General features: G+C 39.5%; 1 protein-coding gene across 10 annotated transcripts in view; it reads left to right on the forward strand.

Moving 5' to 3' along the window:
- Window positions 1–17,815, forward strand: part of RERE (arginine-glutamic acid dipeptide repeats) — a 427,124-nt gene that overhangs the window by 286,611 nt on the left and 122,698 nt on the right. For all 10 annotated transcript variants that reach the window (XM_064589979.1, XM_054513156.2, XM_054513158.2 and 7 more), the window contains one exon: window positions 11,518–11,566. In XM_064589979.1, coding sequence (XP_064446049.1) covers window positions 11,518–11,566 — 49 coding nt within the window. The remainder of the gene's footprint in view (window positions 1–11,517; window positions 11,567–17,815) is intronic.

Consider the following 17,815-nt stretch of genomic DNA (forward strand, 5'->3'; position numbering starts at 1 on the left):
AAGTCTAAAATTACCGTCTCTCCGGACAAGAGGATCTGGGCTCCGAGGCACTTAACACTCCAGACTTGTTTCAGAAAATCCTCATTTGAGTCAGGACCATACTTGTCTAGAAAACAGTTGTGGACTGCCTTTCTTTTCTAGGGCCTTTACTTCTTCAACTTTTTTTTTTTATATTTAGCAAACAAAGTGTGACTAGGAAGCTGTACTCATGAATCAGCTCTGGGCAGGTTCCTCCCGCTGGTCTGGCTAGCTGGCCTGGCCTAATACAAATGTGCCCTTGTGAGCTTGTATGCAGCCACCTGTTTAGATGGTGAGGACTTGTAGTGACCACTGCTGGCTGTTTAGAGTCAAATTTCTGTGTTTCAGATCAGGTAAAGTAAGTCACAAGCGCCGTTCCTTGTGTAGTGTGCATTTGTTCTGTATTTCCCCATCTTGGGAAAATATTTTTGGAATGTTATTTGTTGACTAGCCATCTCTCGCTTTGGGGCTTCTATGCTTGTCTGGTGGTGGCAGAGGTGAAGGAACAGCACATGGGACATTCTTCTCTTGGTCAGTAAAGTTGTCCAGGGTCTGCCCAGCTTGGACATTGGAAAGATGCTTGTTAGTTTCATTTTGGCTTATCGCTCCCCTCCTCTTGTACCTCAGAGTATCAGGAAATGTTGGTGAATATGGACAGCTTATGTTTCCAGAAGAACATAAAAGTAAAAGTTCACCAAAATATTATCCTTTATTAGCTTTTTTTGTCATTATATTAGAATCTTGAATCAGAATCCAAGGTTGAGGCTTACATTTAAAGGGTTCCTCTTATGTAAAACATAAATTTTTCAGAGCCTGTGAATCTGCTAATAACATAGCTCCAGTTTTGACCACGTCCTAGGTTCTTGTCTGATGTATTAGATTGGAAGACTCTGGTACACCTAAGACCTGATGTTTGCCATGTCTGTGATTTTCCAGTTGTTCATTGTTTCTGATCCTCTTTCCTTCTGAATTCATTTTTCATTTTCCACTTTACTTTTTGGTCGTTAACTGAAATGAGCTATCTTTCTACCAGAGAAGCATTTATTCTAAAGCCATTAAAAAAAATGTCATCCAGAATGAGAGAGAAAATAGAAAATACAGGCTAAAGGGAGATTTGAAATAATGAAATTCACGAATTTGTGTGCATTCATGAGTCTCCTCCCAAACTGATGATCATCTGTATTGAGCAGTTTGTGACAGGGGAGGATACTGGTTCCTGAACATATCTTTAAAGCAGATCTGAAAGAAAATTAATCTATTCTTGTGTTGTATATTCTTGATACTTTGGTTCTAAGCTATAACAGCTCATTTTAATTCAATTAAGACAATTAGACATTATTTCTATCAAAGTTCTCTGAATTATACATTTATTTGTGGCCATTGGATTGTCTTCTGGGGTGTGGGCTATATCTGTGTTTGTAGCCTTAGTCTCTTTCAGAGTGCCTGCCAGATGGGCCTTTGGCATAAATATGTTGAATATGAGTGGCGTTTATTGTAAGAGAAAAGACTAGATTTAGAGTTAGATGGTATGGTTCAAATGCCACCTGATTAGTGACATTGCATGAGTTTCTTGGCTCCTCTGAATCTCCGTTTTCTCATGGGCCATATCTCCATATGACCAAATCTCTAATAAAATAAGTATAATTTCTCACAGTTGTTATAAAGATGGGGTGAAAACAGTATGAAACTGCTTGGCACTTAATTGCTCAGTGTATTATTGTTATTAATTCAAAGGCCAAGTCTACAGTCTCATATAAGTATGGTTATTTTAACAACATCTATAGTTTTTGGTCAGTCTGTTTAAGACAGTGTCAGGAGTTGTGTTGGGAATTATGGTAATTAAATTAGTGGCCAATATGTTTAACCACCATTTATTGATCTCCTTTCTTCTCTTGCCCTTTGGGTGTCTTATATTTTTCTTTATATTTCCTGAAAAAAAATTTTTTTTTTAAGAAGCTTTACTCCCATGTCATATAAAATGTTCGGTGAATTCAGCACTAAACGTTCTTTTCTTATCTCTCTGATGTGTGTGTGTGTGTGTGTGTATGTGAATGCTGTGAAGGCTGTGTTCTTCCTCCCTGCCCTCACCTTTTCCCTCTCTTCCCCCCATACCCACACCATCACAGTGAAGAGGCATAACGCAATGGTCATGTTTTTCATAGTATTTCCCAGAGACTTCCCACTGGGAACAAAGAGACATTCACACATGCATTGAAGACATACTTATAGCCCTCTTTTTCTGGGGATGCTACATTTCTGTTTTTATAAAGTTTGATTTCAGTGTGCAGAAAGCTAGCAACATTTTTGGTCAGGAGATCAGCTTAATCTTCAAATATTGCTGCTTTATAAATTATTTCAATCACAGTGGGATTAAAATAATAAGTCTGTTTTCTAAATCATCATTTATGTATGTATAGCTTTGTGTTGGGCAGTGATTACCGCTTTGAAATGAGAGTCTTTCTCATATGTTGTTAAAAAAAATTTTTTTTAAACCATTTTTTTCCTGATGTTACATACTTTGTATAAGAGGCCACATTTACTGCATCTTACTGTCAGCATGAAAATTCTTCTTGTTCCTCAGCCAATGCCTAAATTTTAGTTTTGGACTCTTACTTATATTTAGGGGGTACTCTGTGGAGGAGAGCTACTTCTGTAGCCTGGACTCCTCCATATTTTACTTACTATGACCCCTTGAAAGAGCACCTTTATCTCCTCAGGCCTTGGTTCCTTCTATTAAGCTAGAAGATTAGATCACATGGTCTCTAAGGAACTTTCCATCAGAGAAAATGTAGAATATTATGATTCGGGATTTTGAAGACTTTCTGTCTTGACCTTTGTATTTGTGTATGAACTTGAAACATTAACTCTTTCATCTGTTGATGGGTTCTCTCTCTCTCTCTCTCTCTCTCTCTCTCAATAAACCAATATTCATTCAAAATATCCTTCCTGCTAGGCAGGAGGGCTAGCCTTCTATCACAGGTTACTTGATTTAATTTCATACTGAAGTGCTTAGTTGCTATCTATGGCTAAACAATAGTTGAATTAAAATATTGGAGTATAATTGTATGTAGTGTAAAATACTAGAATATAGTGAGTGCCAGTGGGCCCTTGGATATAATGGAGAGGTAAAAACAGACTTGGTTCCTTACTTGCGTGGTGCTTTCAGTCTAAGGGCAGGACATTGAAGGAAATTATTACACAAAACAAATATAAAATCATGCAAAATAGATAAAAAATCACACCTGTGGTAAGAGTTGGGGAGAGGTAGGTGGTGCTTTGGGAACTCCTGGTAGGGGAGTTGGCTCCTGTTGCCGTCTGTTGCCCCCCACAGGACCGTGCTGCTATCCCTCTCCCCCTCCCCCCACGTTCTCTCTCGGTCTCTAAAATAAATAAGTAAATCTTTAAAAAAAAATTTGCTTTGGAAATGTATGTTCATGCTGAAATCTGAGAAACCCAGCATGCTATTCTAGATTTCCTTCTTAGCATCCTTGTTTTCTCTCCTGCCCACAACCCTTCTTAAAAAAAGACCGATTCTGGGGGCGCCTGGTTGGCTCAGTCAGTTAAGCGTCTGTCTTCGGCTCAGGTCGTGATCCTGGAGTTCCCAGATCGAGCCCCGTGTCCCCGGATCAAGCCTTGCGTTGGGCTCCCTGCTCAGCGGGATGTCTGTTTTCTTCCTCTGCCCCTCACCTGCTCATGCTCTCTCTCTCTCACAAATAAATAAAGTCTTTAAAAAAAAAAAAAGTGATTCTGATAAGTTGCCTTTCAGTTTTCCTAAAATTTGTTGTATTTCAATCTGGACCTACAGTCCATTTCTGTGATCACTTTCTGAATGAGCTAGTGAGTAGTAGAATTTCTGGAGTCTTCTTTGTATTGATTTCATGTCAGTCTTCCTGCTCAACTGAACACTTTATGGGAAAGGTAAAAATTACCTCTTCTCTGAGCCTTGTGATCTGAAGGAAAGGTAAAGGAAAATTGCATAGTGATTTCATTCATGCGTGACACCAGCCACAGAGAAGGGGTCCAACTGGAGAGTTACGCAGTCCCAGACTTTTGGGAATGGGCTGTAGGCCACACTGCTGTGATGTTCTGGGCTTGGATTGGGGACCAGGTCTGGGTTTAGGATGAGAACTCATGCCAGCTCCCTGTGACAGGGCTCTCTTCTACCAGCTCATGTCTTCTCCCCTGGATCCTGTGCTCTTGTCCCTCTTCTTCCCCTGTAGACCCAAGTCCTTGTCGTAAGCAATTACCACACTCTTTTAGAGCTATTTGGGTGTCTTGAGTGAATGTTCCTTCAGAGACACTTGCCTCTCCCAGCCTGCATCTGGCCAGCCGGCTCTCTCATCTCCTTTGCGTGGATGCTTCTCCCTTTTTGATATTCAGTTACAGGCTTCCTGCCCCTTTCTGTCCATTCCCTGTTTACTTCTTAGACTAAAACGTTTCCATGGTAACAGGTTACTTTTCAAAGGGAACATCTTGTCATTTTATTTAATCCACTGCAGCTGAAGAGGACTGAAATATTAAGTTGTAGTTGCCATGGATACTGCTTTGTTACATGGATTTCTTTTGTATCAGATTTCATATACAATGTTTCTTTCTTTCTTTCTTTCTTTCTTTCTTTCTTTCTTTCTTTCTTTCTTTCTTTCTTTCTTTCTTTCTTTCTTTCTTTCAATACTCAAGGAATAAACACAATGACTTGTCATTATTGTTGTAATTTGGCTTCTGGGACTGTATTTTCATAGTCCAAAGTGAAGATCTGTAGGATAATGGGGACTGAACCTCAGCTGTTTTGAAAAACATGTATTATTTACATTAACCTCACAGAGAAATTCTTCCTTGCTGGTGAGGATGGTGTCAATTTTTTTTTTCCTTTTTTTTTGGTAGTATGATTCACAGGGATGTCTCCGAAAGGATGACCTCAAACCAGAATCCTTAGTAAACACAGGGAAAAAAGAATTTATGTGACTTGAGTTAGTTCCTTGAATGTCCTTTCTCCTTAACTGTGGCATTCTTTCTTCTGTTACTTGTTCAGCTGTCTACAGTACATCTTAGGGGAATCTTTTGGCCATTTAATTAGCTTTTCTCATGTCTGGCTTTTGTCTCTCCAGTCTATCTGTAATACATCATTCAGTCAACCAATTCTTTAGACTTTTTAAAAACTTTTAATTTTTTAGATTCACAGGAAGTTGCAAGATACTACACACTGCTCCTATATGCCATTCACTCACTTCTCCCGTTGTGTATAAGTCTAGTATAACATCAGAACCTGGATACAACATTAGTAAAATGTGTGTGTGCAGTCAGTCAGTGTAGCTTTATGTGACCAGCGCCATCGTCATGTCTGTTCTGTTGCCATACAGACCTCTCACTCCCTCACCTCTCTACCCGTCCCCCATTCCTAACACCTGGCAACCACTAATCTGTTCTGTTTCTATAATTTTGTTATTTTGGCAATGTTATATAAATTAGATGTTAACTTTGATAGGTTTTCTCATTTAAAAAAATTTTTTTTTAGAGAGGGGGAGAGAATATGCACTTGCGAGGTGGGGGTGGGGCAGAGGGAGAAGGAGAGAGAGAATCTTAAGCAGGCTTCAGGCTCCACACTCAGTGCAGAGCCCAATTTGGGGGTTAATCTCCCGACCCTGAGATCATGACCTGAGCTAAAATCAAGAGTCGGACGCTTAACCAACTGAGCCACCCAGGTGCCCCTATAGGTTTTCTCTTTTAACATGATTTTCAAACTAAAAAGAAACTCTGATAATTCTGTCTTTGATGCTTGAAATGAAGATAAGGATATGGTTTCTCATACTTGTTCTATTTGTAATTATGTTATTTTGGTTCAGTAACTTAATCTCTCTGCCATGTAGGAGTTCTGACTTTGGAGTCAACTAAACTTGAGTTTGAATCCTGGTTTTTTCTTCCCACTTGTTAGCTGTGTAATCTTGGGCAGTTTCATAACTCTCTCTCATCTTCAGTTTCCTTGTCCGGATAAGTCATAATAGCACCTTCCTTATAGGGTCATCCTTAAGATTAGATAAGAAAATATGTGGAATTTGCTTAGCTTAAAATGCCTGGTACATAGTAAATGTTCACCATATATGTTTCTTAATATTAGAATTAGTACTGTCATTATTATCTATAACGTGGAGATACTGCTTCATAGGGTTGTCACAGAATAATGAAATCATATACCTGGCACAAATAGTACTTAGTAAGTGATAACTAGTATTATTATTTTGCTGGTGTTCGTAATGCAACTGCAGGATATCTGAATTTAAGATAATGTAGGTGAAAACCCTGAGGTAAGGACAAGGGTGTACATAGATTTGTCCTGCATTATCCTGGGACATGACTTCCATCTTTGGTTTCTTATTTTGTATGTGGTATCCTTTATCCGACCTCACTGGGATTTACACTGTCCTTGGTCTGGATTTTCCTTCCTTAATTAATGGCCATCCTGTTTTTGCCCAGACCTACTGTATTAATTAAGCAACACTGTACATCAAGCAGAAACCTCTTCAGTAGCTGTGTTGTTTCACATGTAAGATAGAATAAGATCTGTATTTCTGGGACTGTCACTATTAATGCTTTCATTAATATCAAAATTTGAATTAAATGAATGCATAGAAATGAGACTGTAGAGCACCTAGAACAGTAGAAAAGTACTTACATGCTAACTATCGTCATTACTAATTGAAGGATAACCTGGTATCCAATATTTTCCTTCTTTTTTTTTTTTTTTTAAGATTTTATTTATTGGGGCGCCTGGGTGACTCAGTCATTGCATGTCTGCCTTCGGCTCAGGTCATGATCCCAGGGTCCTGGGATTGAGCCCCGCATCGGGCTCCCTGCTCCACGGGGAGCCTGCTTCTCCCTCTCCCACTCCCCCTGCTTGTGTTCCCTCTCTCGTTGTGTCTCGCTCTGTCAAATACATAAATAAAATCTTTAAAAAAAAAAAAAGATTTTATTTATTTACTTGGCAGAGAAAGACACAGCTAGAGAGGGAACACAAGCAGGGGGAGTGGGAGAGGGAGAAGCAGGCTTCCCGCGGAGCAGGGAGCCCAATGCCGGGGCTCAATCCCAGGACCCTGGGACCATGACCTGCGCCGAAGGCAGCCGCTTAATGACTGAGCCACCCAGGCGCCCCTCCAATATTTTCCTTCTAACTTATGCATGACTTTACAAAAATCACGTCCAGGTAGAAGGACCCATTTAAAGGCCAAGACAGACTAATGGATTTTTAACGTAAAAGAGTCCAAAAAGATCATAGATAAGGTTTTAGATTCACATTGTGTAAAAACCTTTAAGAAATGACCACTTTGTTGAGTTTTGGGGTAGTATCAAAAGTAATATCCATAATTGCCAAAAGACTTAAAATATTCTTCCTATTTCCAATTATTATCTTTGTGAGACCAGGTTTTCTTCATATACTCTAACTGAAATAACATATTGCTGGGCATGTGGGTGGCTCAGTAGGTTAAGTGTCCGACTCTTGATTTCGGCTCAGGTCATCATCTCAGGGTTGTGGGATCAAGCCTCACGTCAAACTCTGCATTCAGTGAGGAATCTGCTTGAGATTCTCTCTCCCCTCCCAACCTTCTTCCCCTCCACCTGTTTGCAGTGTTTCTGTCTGCCTCTCAAATAAATGAATAAAATCTTAATTAAAAAAAAAACTTATTGTAACAGATTGAATGTAGAAGCAGATATGAGAATCTGGCTGTCTTCTGTTAAGTCGTGGATTAGATTTGCAGAAATGCAAAACAGTGCCTCTGTTTTCATTAAGTTTTTTTCTGGTTTAAATACCGTTATTTTTTATAAAATTAAATGATACATGTTCATATGTAATAGCCTTAACTGCTATTTAAAAATTTTTTTTTTGAAATTTATCAAAAACCTAACTTCCTTAGAATGCTCAGTAATTTAAAGACCGTAAAGAATTTCTGAGACCAAAAGTTTGGAAATTGCTGTGTTAAGTAAAAGGAAATACGTACTGGTCAGCATGTGATTATTAAGAGTGTTTTCTACAGGCTGTTGATACTCCTTTTAAATAATAATTGCTGGTGATTTTTGTCAAGTTTTACAACTTGGTAATCTAGAAGTATTCTTGCCACTAAGGAACTTTAAATTTGTCCTGAATGCATAAAAATGCCAGGCGGGGAGCGTATTAGATTTTGGGGACACACAAGATGGGTATCCGTTCTTGTACTCTAGAAGCCTGTAGTCCGTCCCATAGTGGGTGGGGTGGTAGGAAATGTCCAAATGAGTCTTGGCAGAGTGTCATTCTCTGATAGGGCGCTTTGGACCACGAGGGGAGCTTGCAGGAAGAAGGGGGCAGTGAGGCAGCAGGGGATGAACATGTAGTTTAATGTAGAGTTTGGATGCTGTCAGAAGAGGGAGGGGAGATGGTGATTGTTTGGTGGATCGCAGATGTGGCTGGGTATTGGCTATTTCCCACAAAGCTTATTACTTCTTGTCGCTCATCTTCATTTCATATGCTGACAGTTTTTCTGTCAGATGCATCCAGTTCTCTCTAATGGGGCATGTTGCTATCTTTATCTTGGACCTAAAAAAACATTTCCACCATTATATATATTCTATATCCAGGAGTTCCTGGAAATGGTAGGCCAGTGCCATTGTCTGCTTGCCTTGGATCCTAATCCTCCTCCAAAATAATTTTGTTGTATTTCTTGCTATAAGAAACCCTAATATTTAAAAGTTGCATATGATTAAGAAATAATTTTGTTATAATATTGATTTTTAAATTTTCAAAGGTTATTTTATTTTGGGCTTTTAAAACTACTAACCTTGTTAGTACCCATCATTGATAGAAACAAAAATGAGAGAAACAATTTCCAATTTAGGCTCTTAAGATCCTCAGTACACTTGTTTGTCTCACTTGTATAGTTATTAACCTATTTTATGCAAACCAGTGGGATCTAAGATATTTGGTGTTTGTTTTATTATTGTGGCACATTTTTGAGCTAAATATGATAATACTGGCTTATGAAGATATTAAAAGAAGAAACAAAAAATAAACCACACAAAAAATAAAAAAGGAAAAAGACTAAAATAAAAACAGACCAGGAATGTTTGTTCTAGAATTATCAAGGACTTAGCAGTGCGTGTGTAGCAGTGAAGGGGAAATGCTTTCATAGGCATCCACTTGAGAACCTTAGCATAGTATAGACCTTCTAGAAGAACCTGGAAGTTGAGCTGTGGGCACAAGTTACTGGATGGGCTGCAGCTGAAACCTTCTCAGATGACACATTTTGGCTAGACCTGCTTGTAGGCAGGCAAGCGTTTGGAAACTATTTAGAGATACAGGGGAGAGCTTTTGGCAGCTAGTTTTGCTCATAGCTAGTTATGAAACAGAAAGGAACGAGTTGGAAGGGAAATGGTCAGTAACACTGACTGCTTGTTTTTCTTAAAGTATTCATGATTAAAATAGCCTCCTGGCCTGTTTGATTCCTCTCAGACCTCCTAAAACAGCATGTCGTTCCTACATGAACCTACTAGAACACTCCATCTTTTGGCTTGTTTTTCAACATGCCATTCCCCTAGTGGGGAAATGAAGGTGCTTTGTACATTAAGGACTGTACTTATGCAACCTTTTCTCCCACCGTGTCCCGTCCCACCTCTGCAGGGTTTTATTCCCCCCTTGGGAAGTCCTGTTTTGCCCTGCTGATGGGCTCCCCTTCAGAGGTTTCTTTGGGAATTAACTACTGCATGCACTGTTGTCTCCCTGTGAAGCCTGCCTAATTTTGATCATTTCCCTTGGCATTTTTGTATTCTGTTTCTCCTGAGATGTTTTGTGCTTTCCAGTGTAGTGATTGGAACTGTTCTGGTGTTTTGGGGATGGATGATACTTCCCTGGGTAGTTGGAGTGTAAGCTCCTTAAGAACCGGGCCACATCTTTCCTTTCCGAGTCTTCTCCCTTCCTTTGTTATATCTACTGCCCACTTTCTCCAAATAAGACTCTTCCTGAGAGAAACCGTTGGGTCAAAAGAAAAAAGTGTTAGACCTGAAGGAAATAATCATTTTCCAGAATTCATTTTAACAACTTCACACGTAACGTTAGGGTTATCAACTCTGTGGAGGACGAACACGAGACCGTGTGGCATCTCCGGTGCTTTGCTGCTTTGTTATACTCCGCAGCACAGTGAAGTCTACCAGTCACCATCGGCAGCTCTCACCGTGTAAAAGCCCTCTCTCCCCAGCACTGCTGGAGATTCAGAGGTGGCTGTGCAACACAGCAGACTTGTCCCTGGGCCAGAAAGGGTGGCCTGAGATCGCCCACAGTTAGTCACGACTCAGAGTTGAGATAACCAGGAGTTGGGAACGAAGCCCCGGGAGGGCAGGGACTGTACTTCTTTGTCCGTCACCATATACCTTGTGAGTACCCTGTGCAAGGCCTGGGACAAAAAAGTCAACAAGCATTTCATGAAGGAGTGAAAGGGGAAGGCAGTCCACACTTTGGGGAGTTGTGAGGTGAAATGGGAAGGAGATCAGGAAAGGCTTTACAGAAACAGTGGCTTCTAAAAGGAACCTGGGATGGCTAGGATTTGAAGCAAGAGAGGGTGAGCTTTGCAAGTGCAGTAGGAATGACACAGACAGAAACAAGATGAAGTCTTCCACCTCCTAGATCTTCTGGGCTCATCCCCACACCTTTTTCATCTCTGCTTTTTTTTTTGCTTTTATTAAGAAGGCCTTTTCTGGGACATGGCTGGATGGCTCAGTCATTTGGGCATCCAAGTCTTGATTTTGGCTGGGGTCATAGTCTTGGGGTCATGAGATTGAGCCCCTCATCGGGCTCTGTGCTGGGCATGGGGTCTGCTTGTGATCCTCTCTCTACCTTTCTCTCTGCACCCCCCCCCCCCGCCCTTGGCCCAAAGGCCTTTCTTAACTATCTTGTATAAAGAACTGTGAAAATATTTCATCATTTACCATCTCCTTAATTCTTTGGCCCTTTTATCATCTGATCTACTTTTTGTTTCTTTGTTTTGTACCCAGATAAGAATATAAGTTCTAATAAGGTAGGGGTATTGTGTTTCTCATTACTTTATCCCCAACACCTAGGACAGTTTTGAGTGTACAGTAGGTACTTAATAAATATTTGTTGAATGAATGAATGACCCCGTGTGTGTGCTAGGAACCATAGTTCTCTTGTTTATCTTTTAATAAGGTTTACAGTAGGGCGTGTGAAATGTTTTGAAAAGAAGAAACCCGTACTGGGATTGTTCTGTTGGAACGTACCTCTCTGAGGTCTGAAGAACCGTGGTATGGGTACTCACGACAGGAAGCTGCAGGAACGGGGCTTTTAGAGGAAAGAGATTTTAGAGATGTGTATGGGGGGTGGGGGAGTGTGCATGTACAGGGCAACGCTAGAAATAGTGGGGAACTTATCCCTCATTTATTTGAAGTGAATTGTTTGTCTTGAAAAAAATGTGTGAATGTTTATGCAGGACTATATGGTGCTAACCTGATCTGCTCTTTTCATGACAGGAGGCTGAACAGCACCCAGGGGGAAATTCGTGTTGGTCCTAGCCATCAGGTAAAGCAAATTTTAGTAGCTTCTCCAATAGGGTTTTATTTCTTATTATTCTGCTGGCCCTTTATTCTGTTAAGCAGCAATTTAGAATCATTGTTATGTTTTAGGGAATTTTATATAAATGCAGGGTTCTTTTTCCCCTGATCACTGCATACTTTTTAAAAATTAAAACGTTTAAAAATGTAAAATTTACCATTCTAAACAATTTTAGGTGTACAGCTCAGAGGTTTTAGGTACATTCGTATTGTTGTGCAACCATCACCACCATCCACCTCCAGAACTTTTTTATCTTCCCAGACTGAAACTCTGTCCCCGTTAAACACCCCATTTCCTCTCCCCAAGCCCATGGCAACCCCTCTTCTACTTTGTCTCTGTATATCTGACTCCTCTAGATTTTTCGTATCAGTGGAATTGCACAGTATTTGTCCTTCCATCTGGCTTATTTTACTTAACATAAAACCGTCAGGGTGCCGCCATGTTGTATCACATACCAACTTTAATTTCTTTTTAAGGCTACCACATTTCATGTACACATTCATTCATTTATGGACATTTGGTCACTACATACTTGAATTGTAAGTTTTAAAAAACCCCTGCCCTTCAGAAGAGGTGGGATGCTTAGGCTCTTTGTCGGTCAGCAGCTTGTTGTGTTGTGACCTGTGTCCTCTCATGCTTTATTCAGTTTACTAAGACTCTTAGTGCCCTCTTTGCCCCACCCCCCCATATCTCTGTATCAGGATGCTTTGACAGGCAGGACTAGAAAACTCTGGCTGCCTGTGGCTGTTTATGATCTCATGTACCATCACATCCTGGTCAGACAGGACCAGGGCTCTGCTTAGCTTCTGTACAGTTCTCTTGGTGCCTAGCTGTCCCCCCACGGCTGCCTTCTTTTTTAGGTGGTAGCTGAATTTTACTGATTCTAAGATGTACTTCTTTCCTTCACATTTTATTATCTCTGACATCAGACTTCATTGTACATTCTGTAGTATGATTATAATTTAATTGGCAGCATTCCTCCTTTCTAAATGCACTAAAATATTAGTGGATCTTACCTTGAATGAATTATAGCAGATGTTGAGAGCAGGAAAAGGGATCATCCTTCTTTTCCCCTTAAGAGCAAGGAACAGTCTTCCAGAAGGTCTCTAGTAGTCTCTATATGTCATTGCCATGGATCGAGTCACTGTCCATTTTTAAACTGTGAGGAAAGTGGGTTTAGTGTGATTGGCATGGGCTATCATTTGAGTGAGCCATATGGCCATCACACAGTACAGATGTGAGACACAGACAACTGTTCGTAAGGATATTGAGGTTTTAGTAGTCTGTTTAGTTGTTCATTTTTCTGTCTGGATTTTGAGCATTCCTTGTATGCCATTCATATTTTTAAGAACCTATTTTAACTCTGTGATAAGAAAGAAATTAAGAAGTGAAGGAATATTAAAACCAAAACGTAGAAACCATCAGGGGCATCTAATTTCTAGAAGGCACGTCTCATCTCAGGACTAGGATTATAACTGAGACAGACAAAAAGAAGCTGCAAGAAGACATCCTCCTTAATGCCTGCCTTGTTCAAGTATACCCTTGCCTTGGTGTGGCCTAGTAGGTGGGTCTGACTACCACCAACTATATATTCTGTGTCTTCAGGCCTAGCAGTTACAGTTTAATCAGGGAATCCAGTACTGACCTGGTACCACCGGACTACCTGTCCCTCTCTCTGCTCTCTTGCCACTGTATTTTCCCACCCATTTTTCCTTCCTCTTTGTGTCTTGAGATCTTTGTACTAAAGTTTATTTTACTGATTTTTTTTTCCTTGCCATAATAGAAAAAGTGGGTTTTTTGTTTTTTGTTTGTTTGTTTAGAATTCTCACTTCCCTTTAATCACTGAATTTCAGTTTTTACGAATAATCTTAGGACAATTCAGGTAACTAAGGTTTGGGGAGGGAAAACAGTTCTCGTACACGAAGAACTAGACATGCTCAGTTGTTCTGTAAATAACTCTGTTGGCTTCGATTAACAAACATTTTCACAGAAACAAATTTTTTAAAGCCAAAGATCACTGCATTTTTATTTACAAAAAAGCCGTAAATAAATATCCACTTACCCTTTACTGGGAGAACTTAAATCAATGTTTGAACATTAAGTCAGTGACGATTCTAAAACAATGAAATTCTAAGTTAAGGCTTTATGTTTGTTTTGAAACCCATAGTCATAGGCCACTGTGACCAAGAAAAAGTGGTTCTTAAGTAAAAGATGCTAAAATTCTTGGAAAGGAACAGGTTTAGTATGCTTACATTCTTTTTTTTTTTTTTAAAGATTTTATTTATTTGAGACAGAGAGAATGAGAGAGAGAGAGCACATGAGAGGGGGGAGGGCCAGAGGGAGAAGCAGGCACCCTGCCGAGCAGGGAGCCCGATGTGGGACTCGATCCCGGGACTCCAGGATCATGACCCGAGCCGAAGGCAGTCGCTCAACCGACTGAGCCACCCAGGCGCCCAGTATGCTTACATTCTTGCATACTTACATTTATTTTATATCAGATTCTAAATATATTCATGAGGCTTTATTTTAAAAAAGAAATGTTTTGGAGCACCAAACGTAACAGGACTTTTTTACGGATTGGCAGTATTTTCCTTATTAAAATTTTAATTTTTTTTATTTGGTGCAATATTAACATTTGTAAAAATCAAGAAAGAATAGTAAAATAAATCCCCTTACCCTTATTAGTCAGCTTTCACACATATCAGGTTACGGTCAAACTTGTTTCATTTATTCTCCTTCACACCTCTCCAACCATTATTTTGAAATAAATCACAAATCTATCATTTATTTGTTAATATCCCAAAGAGAGAGCTCTTTCAGAAAACAAAGTCACAATATGTAATACCTAATAAAAATTAGCAATTTCTTAAGTACCCCTTGGTCCAGATTTCCCTAAATACCTTTTTTTTTTTTTATAGTTCAGATTGGAATCTAAATAAGAGCCATGCATTGCAATTGGTTAATAGGTCTCTTAAATCTCTTTTAATTCATATATTGTTCTCATTTTTTCCCCTTCTCTCAATATATGTATTGAAGAAGGTGAGTGTTTTGTCCATTAGGGTGTCCCATAGTCTGGATTTGGCTGATTTCATCTTTATGTGTGATTAGACTTGTTCCCTTGTCCTTGGCATATCTTGAAAATTAGTAGTTAAATCTAGAAGTTTAACATCATCCTAGTTCAGTCCTCTGCGCCTGGCATGGGTGGTGCTGAGTAGTCGACCAGGAAGTATGTGTGTCCTTGTAATGCTGATTTGCAGCCATGGCTTATTACTTAGAACCACCCTTTAAAATGGTGATACTCTGTCATTCCTTCATTTATTAGGTGAATAAAGGAAGCTTTCCCTTTACCACCAACTATTTGATTATCAGAAGCACAGAGGAAAGGCAAGATAAATGCTCAGTTCCTTCCTTCTGTTCACCAGTTTTCAAAAATAATAGGTTGGTTTCCCAGCATCTTCAGCAGTCACCAGTGGATTTTAAATTATTTGTTATCTGCTAACCAGTTGAACTTATTCTTACTGATGATTAAATTATCCTTTTGGGATTGGTAGGATGCCTCTTCCTGCCATCTTCTGTGTCCTTTTGACTAGACGGACCCCAGGGATTTTTGGTAGGGTTCTTTTAACTGGTATGACATGATTTTAATGTTTCATCTTGTATATTCCCTGCCGTTGATCTAGAATTAAACTTTTCTCATAGGAGCCCTTATTGTTTTATTGGGAAGTGACATTTTTTGACTGGGTGCTGGGTGTTCATTGTTACTAGGTTGGTTACTATTCCTAGGCCTTTTCAGGGAACAGGTTAGGAAATATGGGCCTCCCCCCTTTTTTTGAAGATAAAATATATTGCAGATTCTTTCTAATTCCAATTCAAATTTTTATCTGGGTTTTATATTTAATCCTATCTTTCTTTCCTTTTATATCTGTATCTTTTCCCCATGTCTCAAATCCCATTTTCAGATGACTCCAATGTAATTATTCATTTGCTTTAATCCCATAATACATATATAATAGTGCAGAATAATAGTACTTAACACTGCTACAAATAATATGGTTATTGAAAACCGCTTACTATTAAAATATTTTGTTGTTGTTCTTAGAATATATCCCACTAGGGCTTTATAGGCAAATTAATATGTGTTTTAAAGTTAGTTGAAATAATTCCTAGAGAGGAACCAACTCACTATATAGTTAGTGCATTTATTTCCCTTTGCTTTAGGGTTTTTAAGAGATTGTTGTTCTTTAAATTTCATTTTGTTTTTATAGTTACATAAAGTTATTCACATAACTCTGAAGTCAAACATACAAAGGAAGAAGTGTGCTCAAAGAAGTCTGCTATCTCTGTCCCTTCCACATTTTCCTTCTCTCCCTGATGGATAATTATTGTTTTGATTTATCCTTATTTTTATTCCCCAACCCTCTGTTCTTAGATAAGTGGTAGCATGATACACACATTTTACCGACTTCCGTTTATCTTTTAACAATGTATCCTGCTGTTCCCTCCGTAGCAGTGTGTAGAGTGACTCCTCATTTCCTTCTCCCATTTCATGGAACTCCATTGCGGGGATGGAATAGTTCATTCTTCCAGTTCCTATTGTTGGGCATTTAAGTTGCTTCCAGTTATGTGCTATTATAGGTAATGCTGTAGTGAATGGCCTGAGCATACAGATTTTTATATTTTTGCCAATGTATCTTTGAAATATATTCCCGGAAGGGGGATGCCTGGCTTAAAGGGCAGGTGCACGTGGAAATGTGAGGACATTACAAAATGCCCCTCTGTAGACATCGTACCATTTTTGCCTTTGTGCTAGCAGCTCACTCAAGTGCTAATACAATAAGAGTCTTGTATATTGTCACACTTCGGGATTTATGTCATTCTGACAGATGAGAAATTGTATTTCAGTGTCATTGATTTGCCTTTTTCTTATCAGCAAGTTTGACCATGTTTTCCTATCATTAAGAGCCATTTGCATTTCTTTTTCTATAAACTATCTAACTATATTTCCAGCTTATTTTTCTCTTGACCGGGGAGGATTTGTCCTCTACCACAATAATAGTACTTTTTAACTAATTTAACAAACAGCCATTGGAGAGCTACTCTACCAGGTATTGTACTTGGTGCTGGGGAAGCAGAACTCGGTACAAAGGTCAAAAAAGGCCTTTTGATGCAAATACCTCTTGTGTTTTAAATTTTATTCCAATATGGTTACTATGTCTTAAGCAGACCTCAGTTCTGTTTAATTGAGGCACCCAGTTAAATGTTATAAAAGTCAATACTAAATTAAAGAAGAGCATCCTTGTTTGGAGAAAGTCAGTGCTTGGTACACATTTAGAGGTTTCAGAGATCTCCTGTGAGGCAGACTGGGAGCCCTAAGACCCCATGGTCTGCTAATGTTTTGTTTTGCCACAAGATTGTTTTGAAAAATCAAAATTTCTGGACTTCGGAAAAAAATCAGGGGACATACAAGTACTGCTTCTCATTCCTGCTTGGTTGCTTTTCCTGGACAGGGCAGCACTCTCCATTACACCCTGGTTCCCCTCACTACTTAGCACCTGATACCTCTGTGCCCAGGACAGGAGCCACTGCCTGTGAGTGGCTGTGAGCACTTGAAATGTAGCTAGGCCAGACTGGGAGGTAGTGTTTTACTTCCTGCGATTACTAGAGTGTTTAAAATGAAATATGTAGCTCTCATTTTATTTCTGTTGGACAGTGCTGCCTTATCCTCTCCTTGCTTCGTTTAATTTTTTTGCCTGGTTTCTGTGGACACTGGAGCTTTTTAACTGTAGCTCTTAGTTTAAAATATTTGACAGGTGTGTCCGTGTTCATCATCTGAGACAATAGGAACATGTGTGTTTTGCAGATGCTTGGCTTTATAGGCCCCTGATGGTTGTGGTAGTCGTAGTACATGCTTGACTCTTGCTCTGCCCCGCAGAGTAAGGATGGGAACATGCCAGGGGTATTTGGATCTCTAACCCAGAGGTGACTTAGAATCTTGGTTGTTGAGTACTGTCGTTCAAATGTTTTTTAAAAAGTTTATTGAGGTATACTTGATATACAGTGAACTTGTTCATATCTTAATGTACACTGTTGGGTCTGCTGTAACAGTTCATATCAAGGTGCAGCATTTCTCTTGTCTCTGAAACTCCTTCCTGTCCCTTCACAAGCAGTCTACTCCTCCTCAAGCTACTGCTGGTCTGATTTCTGACGCCATCATTT

This window comes from Mirounga angustirostris, unplaced genomic scaffold (assembly GCF_029215605.1).
Source record: "Mirounga angustirostris isolate CCGP_5_RB_7025 unplaced genomic scaffold, mMirAng1.0.hap1 SCAF_4, whole genome shotgun sequence".
NCBI classification, from domain to species: Eukaryota; Metazoa; Chordata; class Mammalia; order Carnivora; family Phocidae; genus Mirounga; species Mirounga angustirostris.